At 40.9% G+C, this 17,449-nt stretch overlaps 1 protein-coding gene across 2 annotated transcripts in view; it reads right to left on the reverse strand.

Annotated features, from left to right (window-relative positions):
* Positions 1-2,155: 2,155 nt before the first annotated feature.
* The window catches only part of POP1 (POP1 ribonuclease P/MRP subunit), a 41,536-nt gene continuing 26,242 nt past the window's right edge, over positions 2,156-17,449 (reverse strand). For both annotated transcript variants that reach the window (XM_073330486.2, XM_073330487.1), the window contains exons 12-16: positions 11,300-11,415; positions 9,389-9,580; positions 8,263-8,417; positions 7,015-7,311; positions 2,156-6,037 (exon numbers count right to left, since the gene is read on the reverse strand). In XM_073330486.2, the coding sequence (XP_073186587.1) occupies positions 5,383-6,037; positions 7,015-7,311; positions 8,263-8,417; positions 9,389-9,580; positions 11,300-11,415 (1,415 nt within the window). In that variant the 3' untranslated portion in view covers positions 2,156-5,382. The remainder of the gene's footprint in view (positions 6,038-7,014; positions 7,312-8,262; positions 8,418-9,388; positions 9,581-11,299; positions 11,416-17,449) is intronic.

Raw genomic sequence — 17,449 nt, forward strand, 5'->3', positions numbered from 1 at the left:
TGCAAACTGGACTGCTTACATGCAAGCAGACAGTTCTCCTGGGGGAGTTTTGCACCACTGCGCTTTTGCAGAATTCATGTCCCACTACGATTTCTTTACTTCCCTGCAGAAAAATGATTTTCTGATGGTGAGACAAAGGAAAGCAGCAAGAATGGTCATGCTCCTTACCCCAGCAGCATGGGCACGTCATTTGGGGCACCCAGAGCAGCTGGTGGAAAGGTAAACCACCACAGGGCTGGAGACAGCCCCCACCAGTGGCTCCTACCCTGCACCGGACTCAGCTGTTAGTCCTGGCTGGGCTGGGGATGACAGGACTTCCTTTTCCCCTTCAAGGAGCAGCTGGGGCTGGGTCAGACCCACCCCCATAAATCTCCTCTGGCTGCAGGAAGCGCCCCACCTGCCCTCCCCTTTTCCTGCCCAAATTGCTCGTCAGCTGCAGGAGGGATCATTGTACAGGGAGCTGTTCCCCCAACCTCCCAACTCCCGTGCATTCAGACCTCCCATAACCAGGTCCCTCCTTCCAAGATTCACCCCTGCAGCTGAACCCATCCCACTAACCTCCACCCCTGCACCCAGACCACCCCCACTCAACCGCCTGCACTTGAACCCCCATCCTGATGAGTTCCCCCAAACCTCGACCACCCAATGAGCTCTCCACATGTGGACACCCACCCCAATAAGCCCAAACCAGCTGCACCCAGATCCCCACCCTACCAAGCCCTATCCCCCACACCCAGACCACTTTCACTGGACCTCCATTGTCCCTGCACCTGGAACCTCCGCCCCGCCGTGAGCCCCTGTGCATCCAGATCCCCACCTCCACCCAGACTCTCCACTGAGCTGCGCGCACCCAGATTGCCCCACATGGAACCCTCTCATCCGACACCTGGATCCCTCCACACTTGGATCCTGCCATGCTGAGCCTGCTTGCCCAAACCTGGTGCACCTGGCAGAGAGGGGGATGGCCCCAGGGTGTTTCTGGGGCAGGCCCAGCCCTTGCACTGTGTCAGGGTTGGGTGCAGCCTCATGATCAAGTCCATGTCTTGGGGTGGAGAGTTGCAGGGTGATCTCCCACCACCATAGAGCCTGTGGCCTGAGCTCCCCACTGCCATACTGGAGCCTCCCCATCTATTTATTGACAAATAAAATGTGGAGAATTTTAAAAATATTGTGCACAGAATTTTTATATTTTTTGGTGCAGAATTTTTAATTTTCTGGTGTAGAATTCCCTCAGGAATAGGACATGTGGCCCAACAGTCTCAAACACATTTGAATGGTCATGGACAGCTGAGAGTGCAGACTGAGGCAAAGATGTCAAATTGTCTGAAAACAGTTGGGCAGCAGGAACACTCTTGATGCCATAGAATCTAACAGGGCCCCAATCCACTTGGTTTTTTGGATGGGAGTCACAGTTGATTTTCTGTTGTTTAGAATGAGACCCAGACAGTCAAGCAAGCAAAATATGGTGCTGACATGGACAAGAAATTCCTCTCTGGATCTTCCCCTCAGTAACGAGTTGTCAAGGTACTTGGGAACCGTAACAGTCCATTAGCAGCCCTCAGTGCAGTCATGGACTGTTGGGGAACGGAAGGATGACAACCCCAACTCAGTTCCACAAGAGCCTTGGGATCCTGGTGATAAAGGTAGAGCAAGAGCAGAAGGAACAGGTGGGTGGTTTGGCTCGTCTGTCGCCCAGAATAAGGCGGGAAGCAGTGCTGCAGGCGGAGGCAGTACCATCGGTACTGAGAAAGCCAATGCTGGAAGTGGTGTGACATTACCCAGGGTATAAATGGGGATAGATGGACAGCTGTGCCCCCTCCAACTTGGGATGCCTTTTACACTTCTTCACTGTGGGAGCAACCACTCCTGGTTCTGCTTACACACAGTCTCTAGCATGTAAATTACTCCCAGTTATAGTGTAGGAGTGTTATAGCTAACCACTCATGAATTACATTACAGAACGACACCAGCAAATTCCCAATCCCAGACCCTCCCTCAGAAATGTGCAACTTGTACTGCCCAGCTCTCTCCTTCTGAACAATGCAAGAAAGTCCATCGTTTCATTAATAAAAAATGATATGCATAAACCCTGTTATCTCAACTGAAGATTCCCAACCACTCTAATCCAAACACACCAGTTTAGATACAGCAGTAAAACAGCTTTATTAATAAAAGAAATAAAACTTAAGTGATTACAAGTAATGAGGCATAAAAGAGTTGGTTACAAAGAAAAAAAATGCAAACTAATACCCAATTTAGCAAGCTAAATAAATTCAGAGCAAAACATTTTCTCACCACATGCTTTTTGCAGTGCTTACGGGATGAAAGCCTCCCAGCCAGGACCCCTCCCCCAGTTCAGTGTTTCTTCAGGTGTTGCGGCTGCTGTGAGCAGAGAGGAATGGAGGAGAGATGATTTGTGTTGTGTGCTCTCTGTTTTTATACCTGTCTCTCCTCTTTGAGGATTATCTTCAGCTGGGATTCAGGTGACAAAGTCTGGGGAACGGGAACTCCCACCTGTTTCTTTGCCAATATGTACATTTCTCACTCACACACTTCTTCCTGCCAAAAAATGGCCACTTAACCAAGTCATAGTTCATCTGATTATGTTGACACCTGGCTGAGGCATCAGTTTACCTTTTTTGTCTCTGAGGAACTGGTTTGGGCTGCTTCCCCAGAGTTGGAATATGCCTTTGTAACACCACACAGTAGAATCTTAACTTTACATACAATGTTGCCACACACATTTTACCAGAACAACAATGACCAGAGAATTAGGAGTTTTCAAATGATACCTCACAAAGCATACTTTGAACAAAATTTATCATAAAAATGGTAAGCATAGGGGTACAGTCTATCACAAACAGTGCTGGTCCCAACATGAACAACAGTACCGGAGTGACCGACTGTACCAAAGTCAAGGGGAGTGAAAAGCCTCAAAGGAAGCACTGCTGTGCCAAACTTCATTCCTCTGATGCTTAGAAGCTTTCCATCTGATTTCAAGCCTCAACTTATTGATGGCCAGTGTATATCCACTTGTTCCTATGCCAACAACAGACCCTTAACTTATCTTTTCTCCCTCCCTGGTGTTCATCCCTCTGATAAATTTAGAGAGATCAATCAGCCCTCCCCTCAACCTTATTTTTGTTAGGATAAACAAGCCAAGCTCCTTAAGTCTCCTCTTGTAAGGCAGGTTCTCCATTCCTCTGATCATCCTACTAGCCCTTCTCTGCACCTGTTCCAGTTTGAATTAATCCTTCTGAAACATGGGAGACCAGACTTGCACAATATTCCAGATGAGGCCTCACAAGGGCCTTGTATAATGGTAACAGCACTTTCCTATCTCTACTTGAAATACCTCTCCTGATGCATTCTAGGATTCCCTTAGCCTTTTTCACAGCTGTGTCACACTGGCAGCTTATAGTCATACTGTGATCAATCAATACATTCAGGTCTCTCTTTCTTCTGTTGTTCCCAAGTGATACATACCCAGCTTATAGCAAAAAATTCTTGTTAGTCCCTAAGTGCATGACCTTGCACTTTGCACTATTCCACCCCGGCCCCACTCCCTCCTAGGGATGGCCCTACATATCGGCAGTACCTCTCATCTTTGTGTCATCTACAGATTTTATTAGCACGCTCCCACATGATTGTCTATCTTACAATTATCAGAACTCCTTAACTCAAGAATGGCTGTCATTTTTAAAGGTGAACTGTAATACCTTAAAAATTCTCTCTCTGTATAAAAATGCTGAAGGGTGTAGTGATGCTCATACTACAAACTTCCCATGCACAACTGCAGGTTCCAGCACATTGCACAAAGACTAAATTCACATTAAAAGGAACCATCAGAAATCCCAAACTAGCAAAAGAAAACAGGTATAAGATACAATTGTTTGTCATCGGGGCTAAAGATAAACTGAAGACTAACTTCCAAGAGTCGAGTTCAGGGTTCTATTTCTCTCCTGCAACAGCTGATACCCCCTACACTTACAGCAGCTCTTCAACTATTTAAGGTGTTAATAAAGTTAAATGAAAAAACACAACTCTTTTCTAGGCAGGTGAGTAAAAACTGATTTTCAGCTCTTGTGTTTGAAAGTATATTTACTTATTTTAAGTGTAACCCATGTATTCTCTTTATAGTGAGCATACTAAGTCAGACCACTGGTCCATCTAGCCTAGTGTCCTGTCTTCCAAGAGTGTCCAGATGCTTCAGAGTGAGTGATCCATCGCATCATGCAGTCCCAGCTTCTCACAGTCAGAGATTTAGACACCGGAGACCATGAGGTTGTGTCCCTGAGCATCTTGGTTACTGGTCATAGATTGATCTATCCTCAATTAACTTCTTTAATTCTTTTTTAACTCAGTTATGCTTTTGGCCTTCACAATATCTCCTGGCACAGAGTGCCACATGTTGACTGTGTGTTGTATGAAGAAACACTTCCTTACGTTTCTTTTAAACCTGCTGTCTATTAATTTCATTGGGTGACCCCTGGTTCTTGTGTGGTGACTGCTAATTTGCATTACTTCACACTAAGTGTAGGATCCTAACTGTCTCATTTAAAGCATTTCAGCACACCTTTAAATGATGTAGTTCAGATTCCTATTTTTAAGGAGTTCTCTTCACACAGTAGGCCAAATCCACTTTTCTTGATAATAATGAAAAATGTTTATTCTGAAAATGCCTTTTAATAAGTTTACACTGACCCTGAAAGAAAAAAATTGGAACCTGTATCATCCAAAGCGCTAACACATGCTGCAGTCAGTGTTTCACAGCCTTTAACGTAGAAAGTCATTATTTATGTTCCAATTAAGTACTGAATTCTTTCAATGAAAACAAGTCATCTACACTGTCTATGCTAGAGGTGGTTACAGAACTTTACTCTGCAGCAGCCAGACCTGTTCAGCAGCAAGATTGAATGGGCCCTGAAAAGCTGACTGCTGTATACATAGGCCCAGATGGCATGCATTTACCAGAAGCATGAACTGTAATCAGAGTCCAGCAGCCATATGACCAAAGCTTTTTGAAGTGGAAACACTGTAAAAGTAAAAGATCTTTGATATCATTGGCTTCAACTGCATTGGAGCAACAACAAAAAAAATAGTATGCCCTTTAGAAAAACAATCTCAGCATAATGGAAGTATTTCTGGATGCAAAAGCCAACGTATGTTTTAAAACAGAAACTGATATAGACATTCAGAAGAAAAGAAAACATTTGAGCTATACAAACATCATAAATGATCAACAGCTTAGTTCATTAACAGGTTAGTTTGATGGAAAATAAACTGCCCATTACAGACATGGGGTACACAGGCATTTCTTGAGACTCGAAGGAATAATTTCTTTGGTAATATCTGTACATTATTTCATTACAAATATGGTGCTTATACCTCAATATTAAGTCTAGCAAATCTGTACTGTAGAGATGCTGGAGTTCTTAACAAAACAAGCCCTTTTTTATCGGCTGGTTGACTGGATAACATATGCAATAATCCTGTCAAATTAACAAATCCCAGTGCTTCTCCACAGCCAGCAGCTAATGAAAAATCCCCTTGAGTGACAAAACCTAAAAGAACTCTAGAGCAGTGTGAAGTAACATCTGGTAGAGGGTCAGGCCATAAGCCAAGTATTAGTTCTTTAGGCTCCTCAACTGCCTTTGCCTCAAGGGCATCAGAAGCACCACTTTCTAGAGCCTTCTCGTTGTTCTTTTTCTTTTTTCTCTCTTTGAGTTTCAGTATCTTGTGTTTGAATATGTCACTGTGTTTGGGCTCTTGAGGACCACAGAAGAGCTGGTCTTTGTTAAGCTGTAGAAAATCCTCCTGTGTTGGAATGCATATCATGGTATGTAATTCAGGGCTACCTTTTCTTACCAGAGACAAGCTGACCCACACCAGCACCCTTGGGTAGCACTTAAAGAGTGATAAAAGGGCATCTTCAGTCATTTCCTTCTGTCCAAGTTTTGAAGCAGGGCGTACCCTCTGACCTTTTCCACAAGTAGGCCGGCACCTGGCTGACAACTGCTTTAATAGCTTTCTGCTCCTGTTTGAAGTTTAAAAGATGCATTAGGGATGCTCAAGTACAATAAAAAAACCTCAGAAGTATCATTGTAAATTAATTTAAAAAAAAAACCCACTATCTTGGACAGCCTTTGTAAAGCTCTCAAAATCTAAAAACCCACAAAAACACAGGTATAGAACTATTTGCTGAAAACGGCACAATACATTTTAAAAATCAGTTATTTTATCAGCACTTTTGGCTTCAAATTTATTTGAAGCCAGATTTGCTTTTCTTCAGTTTTATCACTATTTTCATATGCTGCTATGCAAAATGAAACACCCACACCCAAGCACTTCTCTTCATGTGCGTTAGCATGGCTTTATCAGTGTTCTAGAAGTCATGTGAGATCTTCATTCACTCTGTAGAAACATGAGTAGTGAGACGAACTGTCCATATCCATGCATTAGAGATGGGAATACAAGTAAATGTATCAAGAGTGATAGAGTTTTTAAACCGGAGCTTTTAAAAAATTAAATTAAAAATTAAATTGAAATGCTTTTTAAATAGTAGCTTTTTAGGTGCATGTTTCCTTTTCTTTTTAACCATTTACACATTTCTTTAATAAAATATGCCACTTTCTCCCTACCACTGGCTCTCTGAGCCCTCCAAATATCCTTCCCACTGGCGTGGCCCTGTATTGCCTGCCTCCAAAGCAAGTACCAACCCGAACTGTTTACTAAAAGAGGCTCCCCACTGCAGTCAGTGACTCCCCATTCAGAAAGGGTAGGAGAATAGCTTACTTCCAATCACAGGTGGTTTTCTTTCTTTCCCCCCTAAGGCAGCTTTTTATCTCACCCTCCCACTTGGATAGAGATCTACCAGGTCAGAATTCACTTCCCATCCCCTCCGGGAGCCAGGGGACTCAATTAGATGGTGCGTCCTCATGGCTTGCCAGTAAGCCATCCCCTCTTTTAACAAGCATGCAGGACAGTAGTTACTGATAAGTCACTCCTACATACCTGAGAACAAAGAAGCCACTACTTGTTGCAGCTCCATCTTCTTTGCATAAATTTTGAATCTCTGTCATTTCTTCTATCATGCCACTCCGAGGATCCTCTATAATCAGTCCAGGTTTGGGCTCACAAGGAACCTGCCTTTGAGTTGCACAGCTCTTACTGTCTGCAGATGAAGTAACCACAGATTCTTCCTGAGCTTTGTTTCTTACTTCCCAGTCCCTGTTTAGTTGCCCCCACGGACAGAGGAAAGGTGCCAGGGTGCCAAGTTTGACATAGTTTGCCCTTTTTGCAGGTGGGCGTCTGAAAGAAAGAAGGAAACAGAAAAATGTCCCATAACTTGGAAGCAATGAAACAATGTTCATTATAGTGTACCTCAAGAATAAAGAAAAATTATGATGTTGAAATACCGGATAAAGGAGAATAATCTATTCAGCTAACTTGCAAATTAGAAAAAAATTACGTGCCAGGGCCCCCGTTTACCAAATAACTAAGCATCTCTTTCCTTGTATTTTAAAGATGGGCAGTTAACTCTTTAATCTTGTTAAGCAGGAATTCTGAATCTCTGGAAATTTGACTTCCATACAAAACTGCCATGTATCTGTACTTCTGGAGTGCAAGGGTTCTGCATTGTAACAGGTCTACTTTGTTGGCGCTGTTGTGCCTGATGTTACTCAATCTTCTCCCTAGCCTCTCGCCCCCGGCGGCAGGCAAAACATCTGACACTTATTTGCCCAGAGAGTACTTCCGCTTGTACCACGTTTCGAGACAGAGAATTAGAATATAAGCATTCATTTACTTGGGAAAATAACTATAATCAAGTGCTTTAATTAAATTGTTGTACTCTCTATAGTTTCTTGCACCCTCTAATAGATGATACCAAAATGTCTTGTCACCAATTGTATCCTTCTCCATTTGGCGGACACTGGTTTTCCCCTACAAGTTGCTAATGGAACTTGAAATGTATGGCTTTATTTACTTTGTTGTATTATGCACAATTATATTACAGCTTTTTTCTGAACAGAACTCTGGGAATAGGGTGCATAAAACTAACTAAAACAAACATTTAGGGGAGAGCACTTAGTCTACATCACATGGATTTTTGTTTCTTATTATAGTGGGATTTAAAATACTAAACACCACCCCACCACAAATCACAAGTCTAGAAACTGAACTGAGCAACAGATAATTTTACGGCATATCAAGTTTTGATTAAAGTGGCAAATCAATCAATCATGGAGAAATTAACTTCACCTCTTGAATTTTTCAAGAAGAATGTTTTCTAGTTCTTTGGCAAACTGGATTCCAGCAGGACAGTCTGGGAAATCATTTGGAATGTGAGGTGTTCTTTTATATTCGGAATGTTTCAAACCCTCTTGCAAGCCACCTACTCGTGCGCCTCTATATACCTGTAAGGTAATAACATTAGTATTTTTCTAATGCTCTTAACTGAAGTATCTTGGAGAATCCCTTAGGCGCTACTCTCAGAGTACTGAGCTTCTATCACCTTAGTTTTGAAGATGTGATTAAAGTATGGATATCACATTCTAAAGACTCATTTGAACAAAATGCTAATTATGCTTTATTAGTTTAATTCTCAAAAACCATCAACAAATCTAGAGAATGACTTCAAAAATTCTTACTATAAGTATTGGCACAAGTGTTATAATATCTCTGCAAAGCTGTTGTTCAATTACCTTTTATTATACAAAATATCACAATTGTTCCATCCATATGCACAGAACTATATAGCGAACTGCAGACAAGCATAATAAACCATCCTCTTTAAATTATAAGAGCAGAATGTTCCGAACAGCAAGGTAAGAGCATTCAGCACAATTTAAACTTTGCTCTCCTGTTTCAGGTCCCATGAAATCAGAGATCGCCAACCTGTGTTCAGTAAGACCCTCCGCTGGCAGAATGCTGGTGAGGTCAACCTAGGGCTAGGCTATATGGATGGCAGTAAGTGCCAAATAAGAACCTTTGCAGACTCTCAGAATTTACCTTTTTAAAATTTTGGATTTATTTTATCTTTTAAAGAAATAAATATACACTTAGAAACATGATAGCTGAAAAACTATAAAGCAGCACTGGCCTGCTCACTCTGTTCCCATATAAAGCCTCATTTCATGCTCTGTCAAACGTCCATTATTGGTGCAATAACCGAAGTGGACACAATGGTAGGTTATTTTAAATATTTTTAAACACACACCAACTCACTTTCATGACAATATTCATCTGCTCTCTTTAAACTGACATTTTGACCCAGTAGTTGTAAGTGGGTTGCACAAGGACAAGTTTTCCCCAATATGTACATATCAGAGTAAATGAACTTATAACCCATCATATTTGCCTGCAATTTGTAATGAAAGCCACTTACAAAAGGAATCCAGAAAGCCATGCCCCAGCCCTTTGGCAGATAGATATCCCAGCCACTTCCCCATCCTGGTCGATCTTCACCAGCCACTTTCCCTGGCTGTTGAACCAAGAGAATGGGAATCTTGGATTCACGAGGACCCAAGTCAAGCTGTGAGCCAGGTACCAATAATTCACCTCTCATATGGTTTAAATCCTGAGATGGGATAAAAGCAGTTGGGAAAATGCTCAATAATTTAGTACCCATTTTTCTTTTTTCAAAAAGTTGTTACACACACACACACAGTGATTTCCTTATTATAGGCAGTGAAAGTAGGTAATCTGAATTCCGCACAGGTTATTCTATGTACATTTGAATCTGTCTTCACCTATTGATAAAAACAGTTCATAAACAACAAATTTAGGATGCTCCTGGGAGCAAGTGTTAATCTCAGCATCCAAAAAAACCAAAACAAACAGGATTTACACATCAATGCTTCACACTATTGTATTGCAGAGCAGGTACTGAAACTGAAGGTAATAAAGTAGAAATGCCGACTTCTGAAAAAAACCCATTAGTAAACAAGTTGTGAAAATCTGACTACCAGACAGCTTGCATGAGGAAGAGAAATATTGTACCATAATTTAATATTTAAGGGCTCTTCCCATGAGTGTTTAAATTTTTGCTGTGTAACAGACTAGCTGCTTTCAGACAATTTCTCACTCACTATACCGAGCAACAGCTGAGTTGTATCATTTTTAGGATTCAGTAGCTACAAGAAAAAGAAAAGGACTACTTTTCAATAGCTACAAGAAAAAGGAATCTTTGGTTCCAAGCATTGCTTTATAACCAATTTCACAACCAGTGGCATAAATATAAATCAAAATGCACCCAGGAATTCTCAATCATCTCATGCTATAACCTCTTGTTTCTAAAGGTCAAGGACCTAAAGGTATACTTAAGCTCTTTTCAAAAACATGTAAGACTACAATCTGTAGAGCTATTGAAGCAGAAAGGAAATGTCAACAGAGTAGTTAGCACTCGAGTTTATGACAGCATGCAGAATGTCACTAGGTTCATAATGGTTATCATTCTGTTTTGCCTGTACACAGTTATTTCTATTTGGCTACACAGGTCATGTTTTGGAAGAGCTTTGATTATTTACACAAAGGTAGTCATCTGAAGGAATATGTTGCTGACTTATACAGAAATTAGTCACAAATATTTTCCCATTTCAAAAAGGAGGAGGAGTCCAGAACTTGCAGCCCAGAGGGAGTGGGAGCTAATGTGACTTTAAGCCACCTTTTTGCCCTCCAGATCCTAGACTGTTCTACAGTCCCTAGAGTGAGAGCCTAAGTTATGGCAGCCTATCCCCAGCTGCCTGCAGGTTACAGCACTGCCCAGAATCTCCACAGCACTGTGTGCTGCAACCCTGCTTCAGGCACGACCCTCCAGTCTCCAGAATGCCCCTACACCAGGATTTGTGAGGCAAAGCCTTGAAAGGCAGCCATAGAGCTATCTTCCTTAGTTCCTGCACCCTAGGAATCCTTGCCCAACCAGATGTAAGGCTTTTAGAACCTCTGGCCCTTTTACCTGGTGTAAAGGCATCAGAGCAAGAGTAAGGCTTCTCACCCAAAATTTTTAGAAAAACCAAGATATTGAATTATTTTATTCTAAACACAAGTCAGCAAAACTATATTTCAAAGCATAAATTAAGTAATGAAAATGCATTACTGTAATGGTTGTGCAAGAAAATTGGATAGGACGACTCCAGTGAACTGAAGAACCAACTCTTCATCTCAGTAACAAATCACTATTAAATTAGGAAGTTGTTGCTTTGTGAATTTCAGGAGAGTTGATTTTTAAACTTCACTATATGGTTTGTAGGGGAGGATGATAAGATGTTTCTTTAGAGTAATCCATGCTGTTAGTTACCTGCTCTGGGATTTTATTTTCAGTAACGTTCTTACAGATAGTCTGGTCCCAGATAAAGCTGTGAGCACATTCCACAGGCACACCTTCCAGAAGCAGCTGCCTAACTTTCTCATTATCTGTAAGAGAGAGAACCTTCATACAAAACCTACATTTCTCAACTTAAGCTACATAAAAGGGAATAGACAATGTGAGCAAAATAATTGGACAGACTATAGCTACGGAAATGGACATAGTACTATGAAAAAAATCAAATCTTCCAGAAGAACTCAGGTACCTTTTAGTTTGTGTCAACAGCATCCACATGGGGCAGTTACAGCGCAGCACTTTGGTGTGTGTGGCATTTCACAGCCCCACAGTCAAGTCCTAAGGCCACTTTAATTCTGAATGCATCCACACAGAGGTTTAATGCAGTTTAACTAATCCGTTTTAAAGTCACACCTTTAGTTAATGGGAATGAGCTTTCATCCCTTTGCAAACAAACCCTTAAGTATTTTAGCTATATTGTCGATTTTTAAATTGGTTTGTAGTTTGTCTGAGAAACCATTTTAGAGGATTGAACAAGTGGTCTCATCAAAAGCAGTTTCATAGCATGAATTAGTAAGTATATGTTGCAAGTTTGGCAAAATGAATCCCACAGATCTGTAGTATATAACCTGTGGCTCTTTATAATTGGTTTGTAGAATCATCCATTAAGTGAAAAAGGCTGAAATTTACTGGGTTTGGGAAATCAGCAGAAGCAACGTTACCATGATGCCTACAAGCTGCTAGGCGTCCCACGTCAGCAAACTTGTATGATAACTGGAGATAATCTTGATAATATTCTAATAACGCATTTTAAAGTTATCAGTACCAAGTCTACCACCACCTGACCACTTAATTTGTTGTTCCCATGCGCCCCTCAGTCTCTCTTTTTAGAGCTCATAGTGGCAAGGACCGTGCCTTTCCAGGTTTGTAGTGTCTAAATAGTTATGGGTGCCACCAGAAACAAATGTAGTATTTTTAGTCTGCCATTGACTTACTGTGACACCTTGGGCAACTCACTCAACTTCCAGAGTAGCAGTCGGGTTAGTCTGTATTCGCAAAGAGAAAAGGAGGACTTGTGGCACCTTAGAGACTAACCAATCTATTTGAGCATAAGCATCCGATGAAGTGAGCTGTAGCTCACGAAAGCTTATGCTCAAATAAATTGGTTAGTCTCTAAGGTGCCACAAGTACTCCTTTTCTTTTCACTCAACCTTATGTTTCAGTTACTCCCATCTGCAAAATGGGGATAACAATGTTTATGCACCTTTCTAAAGCACCAGATAAAGCAATGTACAAGTGCTGCTATTATTGTTAAATACATAATACATTGCAACCTGTGCACCAGTATTATCCTACCAAAACAAGATGGTCTCAATACCGTAAGGCTATCAATTGTTCTCTGACAAACAAAGCAGACCACTGCTCTAGGTTTTCTATCTACGGCACCAGATCTTAAGATGAAGATCAGTTAAAGAGCATTCAACATGAACCTTTTTAAATTGCTTAGTTTAAAAAATTCTGATAGAATACACTAAATTTTTGAAGAAATCCTTCAAATGTTAATGATTTCCTGCTATTCATACTTATAAGCGTCTTTTCAGTAAAGGAGAAACTGACTATTTAGAAGAAAACTGTAGCACCGCCTATACACAAAATGCTGTCAAATGCACACAATTAAAAACCTTTACTTTTCAGCTATAGTCATTTTAAGGTACTACTTGTAACTACAGGAGTTAAAAAATTCTCAGACAAATGTGATTTTTTTTTTCAACTTGAGTGTCCCTTGAATACCTATAGAGTTATCAAGAGGATACCCCAAAGCACCCCTGAAGTTAGGTTTTCATATAATCTTCAGAAGGCAGACAAAAAATAATGATTAGATCTTCCAGAAGTTAGGATTCCTTAAACTTGAGAGCATAAATCTAGAGGATTCTGTTCTAGATGTAAAAAGCTAATATCCACAGGGATTTGAGAAAATGCTTTTTCAAATAATTTTCGTAACAGATTCATTTATTTCTTCCATCTGTGCTGATGCTGAAATAGGAATGGTATTCAACTATGATCACATAAGAATGACACAAAGATAAGCAGCTAAATACAAGATTGAACAGATGGTTGAGAACCACTGTGCTAAACTAGGGGTCCAGGGCCCCATGGGGGGGCCGCAAGCAGGTTTCGGGGGGGGGCCGCCAAACAGGACCAGTGTTAGACCCACTGGAGCCCAGGACAGAAAGCCTAAGCCCTGCTGTGCACAGCTGAATCCCGTGGCTCTGAGCGCTGCTGCCCGTGGCCGAAGCAGAAGCCTGAGCAACTTAGCTTCACGTGGGCTCCTGTGGCATGGAACCCCAGGCAACTGCCCTGCTTGCTACCCCTTAACACCAGCCCTGACTTTTATATGCAGAAAACAATTGTTGTGGCACAGGTAGGGCCAGGGAGTTTTTAAAATAGCATGTTGGGGAGCCTCAGAAAGAAAAAGATTGCAAGCCCCTGGTTTAGCATACGGAATTAGTGCACAAAGGACCATTCAAGTGAAGTGGCCCTGTAGTCAGAGGCCAAAAAGGGTATTTAGTGAATTACACTGTTGTAATAAGCCATAAATCCTGTCTCTCTTACCAACAGAAATTGGTCCAATAAAAGATATTACCTCACCCTTGTCTCTCTAATATCCTGGAACTGACATGGCTATAACACTGCATACAAGAATAAGCAGACTGTCTCCCTCCACATCCAGTCTCTCCATTATCTGCCTCTCTATATATTATCCAAATGTGTCCTAGTTCACCCCTTTGCTCCATTACTGTAACTTTCTCTTCTTTGGCCTCTCCTCTTCAATTGCACAGAGGCAATCTGGCATCAGAGCTCAAGCAGTTACATCCATGCCCTACCCTTGACACTCTTCACAACTTTCTATATTCTACAAGAAGTTAAAGTTTCTCATGTCATTTTCAGGGAGCTATCACTGCTTCTGCCTATGTCTAGAGTTTTAATTCCCTCTACTCCCTCCCTACACGCCTTCCAATCTTCTCCTCACTGTCCCATACCTCTTTCTGCTCCTGGCTTTGTGCAGACTCTCTCATTGTTCCCTATGTTTCGAAGAATCCCATTTGTCTGCCAAATATCCCAAACCTAAATCTCCTCAGCAATGACCTCTTTATAACCACCGTCTCCTGAAGGGCTCTCCTTGCAGTTTTGTCTAGAGTTTGTAAGGTCACAGAGGAAAGGACCATGTCTTAATCTATGTTCTTGTAAAGCACTGTGCACACTCAATTCAATGGCACCTGGGCCCTTATGAAAATCCCATCTTAAGTCTTCAGCAATGTGCTCAACATTATATAAGAGCACAAGACATTGTCCTTGTCCCAAGAAAGTCAGTAGACAGGAGATACAGGAAAAAATGATTTCCTTTAATATATTAGCTTTTTTACAGGTGTGTGTGGGTGTATTAAACTTAATTTAGTTTTATAACAAAAAGAGTTGTGGTGCTAGCCAAAGTCAGTCAGCAAAGGAAACAACTGAAGGAAGAAAAGATTTCACATTTACTAGGGGCCAACAGTTCAAAAGCTAGGTTCTTCTGGTAAAATGTATGTGCAGAATACAACACATTTCAGTCAAATCAAAACCTTTACAATGGTCTTAAATTGATGTATTTCACAGGAAGCCAAGTTTCAAGAACAATCTGGCCAGCAGTTGTGCTTCTTGGGCAAGCACAGATGGTAAACCAGGAGCTTTGGGGTTGGCCAAGGGGAAAGGTACTACGTTCTGTGGCTCTCTTCAATATCTACTACAGGGCAAAGACTGCTGTTGAAAGAAACAACAGAATTTTAAAAGGAAACATGGAATCCATTTAATGAGATACAGGATAGCACTCACTCAACAAACCTAGACTTCCCTGGAGTCCATCCCTTTGGGGATCACCCCTTGGGTCCTCTCCTTTTATTGGAATGGTGGCAGAAGTCACCTCTACAGGAAGGAAAGTATCTAAACACAAGTAGTTTTGAAAGGATCAAGTTATTCTTAGTGCATTCATACACATAACTTACAGGGAAGAACAAGTCAAGAGCTATTCAAAACACATTTTGTTGACAAATAAATGGACAGACATGCACCAGACTCGCTTCATAACACAAACACATTCATCCACAAATGAAGGCTAAGACAAGAAATGCTACTTATTTACACAATTTACCTTGCAGATACTGCAGAGTCTTTATGAATTCAAAGACTTGCTAAACATGTGAATAAGATCTTCATACAAAGTTAGAGGATCAAAGACTAAAAACAAACATGACTTCTGTCAGGATATCATTTCAAACACTTACAAATATCTCCTCCATTGGGGCTGGAGTTTCCAAGAGAAGACAAAAACGCATGTGACAAGTAAAGCAAGCGTTTCCTTACTGTTCAGGTGACACCAGGTGCCATCATAGGCACAAATCAATACCACCATAATATTCCCTAAACAAGGAAGGGTTTGTCAAATCCAAAAAGTTAAAAATATCTGGTAGTAATATAAAGATCAGGACTGAGACACAGATTTGCTCTTTCCTATGTGGTTCTAGGACTTGTATTAGACAATTATGGTTTACTTAGGATGCTAAGTTATAGAATGAGAAAATGCATATGCGTGTGGGGCATTCATAACTTTGACCTATATTAAAAGGTCACAGCTTTATACTCAGCAATGCAAAGTCCTGGAAGGAAAAAAAAAAGTGTTAAAAAGGTACTACATGCTCCAAATTGTGAATGTTGCTTTGGGAACACTCAAAACACCTTTAGCACAGGATGTTCCACAGTGGGTTTAGCTGAAAAGGGCTCACTGCTTCACCAGTAATAAAATTAGGGCTTTTCATGGGTTGCTTCTGTTGAGATGGGCAGAAGAACATTTCTGTTGCCCACTGGTGTTGAGGTATGTATGGGCACGCAGCACTTCTCCATAAAGGGCCATATTTTTGGAATTTAATGTACTCACCCTGCGCCCATCTACATCATACATCATTTGAAAGCTTATTTTATGTACGTTTAGATGAGTTATGACACGGAGCTAACCAGCGAGGCTATAAGCCTGTAGGCGAGGTGAAACGATGGTACCCAAAATAAGAAAGATTCATTTCTTGCAGTTTTAGAAACATTGCAAACATGACTAACTACAGTTTTTACTGTTTAAGTTAATTTCAAACACCTTAATGTGGTGTTTACTGGTCAAAGTTATAAAACAACCATATACTAAAAGATTTTTTAATCTGTTTTCATGGGTAAGTTTTTTTTTCCAGAAATGATGAAGCTCTTTAGCATGTGGCAAAAATGGAAATCAACATTTTTAAGTATACTAACATGAAACGTTTAACAAGTCAGAATATGCAATGTGAAAAAGTACCTCACAAGTTTTAGTTATAGTTTTCAACTGAAATTTGCTGACTAGATCAGTCTCTCACTGAAGGTTTGCACAATAGTAGATTGCATGTGCACAGTTGTACTGTATAGTGAAGAGATAAGGTCCATGAATTCCTAAGGTAGAGTTTCTCCATGTGCAAGCTTCTGTACATACAATGTTGCATCTAGTTTTTGTGGAAAAAGGTTTTAAATTGGTAATTGCCTATAAATGCAGTATGAGCCTTTGAAATATTCTAGAAACTAGCTTTTTAATTCAGTGACATGTATGCACAGGTCAGTATTAGTGACAGAGATGACAATACACAGCTTCACATTATGAATATGTAAAAGCTACGAGGAGAAAAGTGGCCGAACAGAAAGTAGTGAAGACAGAGTCCACAAACAAGTTCTTGCCTCTGAAATGAAGAGGAATGAAGAGCATGTTACAGCTCTTACCAACCAACTCATCAACAACAGGACAAACACATATGATCCTGAAGCACAGCCAGAGGTCCTGTAGGACCATACCTCTGACATACCCATAGTGGTCGTCAACAAGAGTCTCTACTGAAAATAGCAGATGTTGGTGAAGAACAAATGGAGAGATTTGTGAGAGGTAAGCTTGATTCTGGTGACTTAATTCTTCAGCCCAGTCAAGAAATCTAGCATCAAAACATTTGCTGATATGGCCAAGACCATCAAATTTAACTCTGGCAAGAGAGGGACAATCAGAGCAGCTATCAGTCCAGAAACTGT

The sequence above is a fragment of the Lepidochelys kempii genome, chromosome 2 (assembly GCF_965140285.1).
Source record: "Lepidochelys kempii isolate rLepKem1 chromosome 2, rLepKem1.hap1, whole genome shotgun sequence".
Classification (NCBI taxonomy): domain Eukaryota; kingdom Metazoa; phylum Chordata; order Testudines; family Cheloniidae; genus Lepidochelys; species Lepidochelys kempii.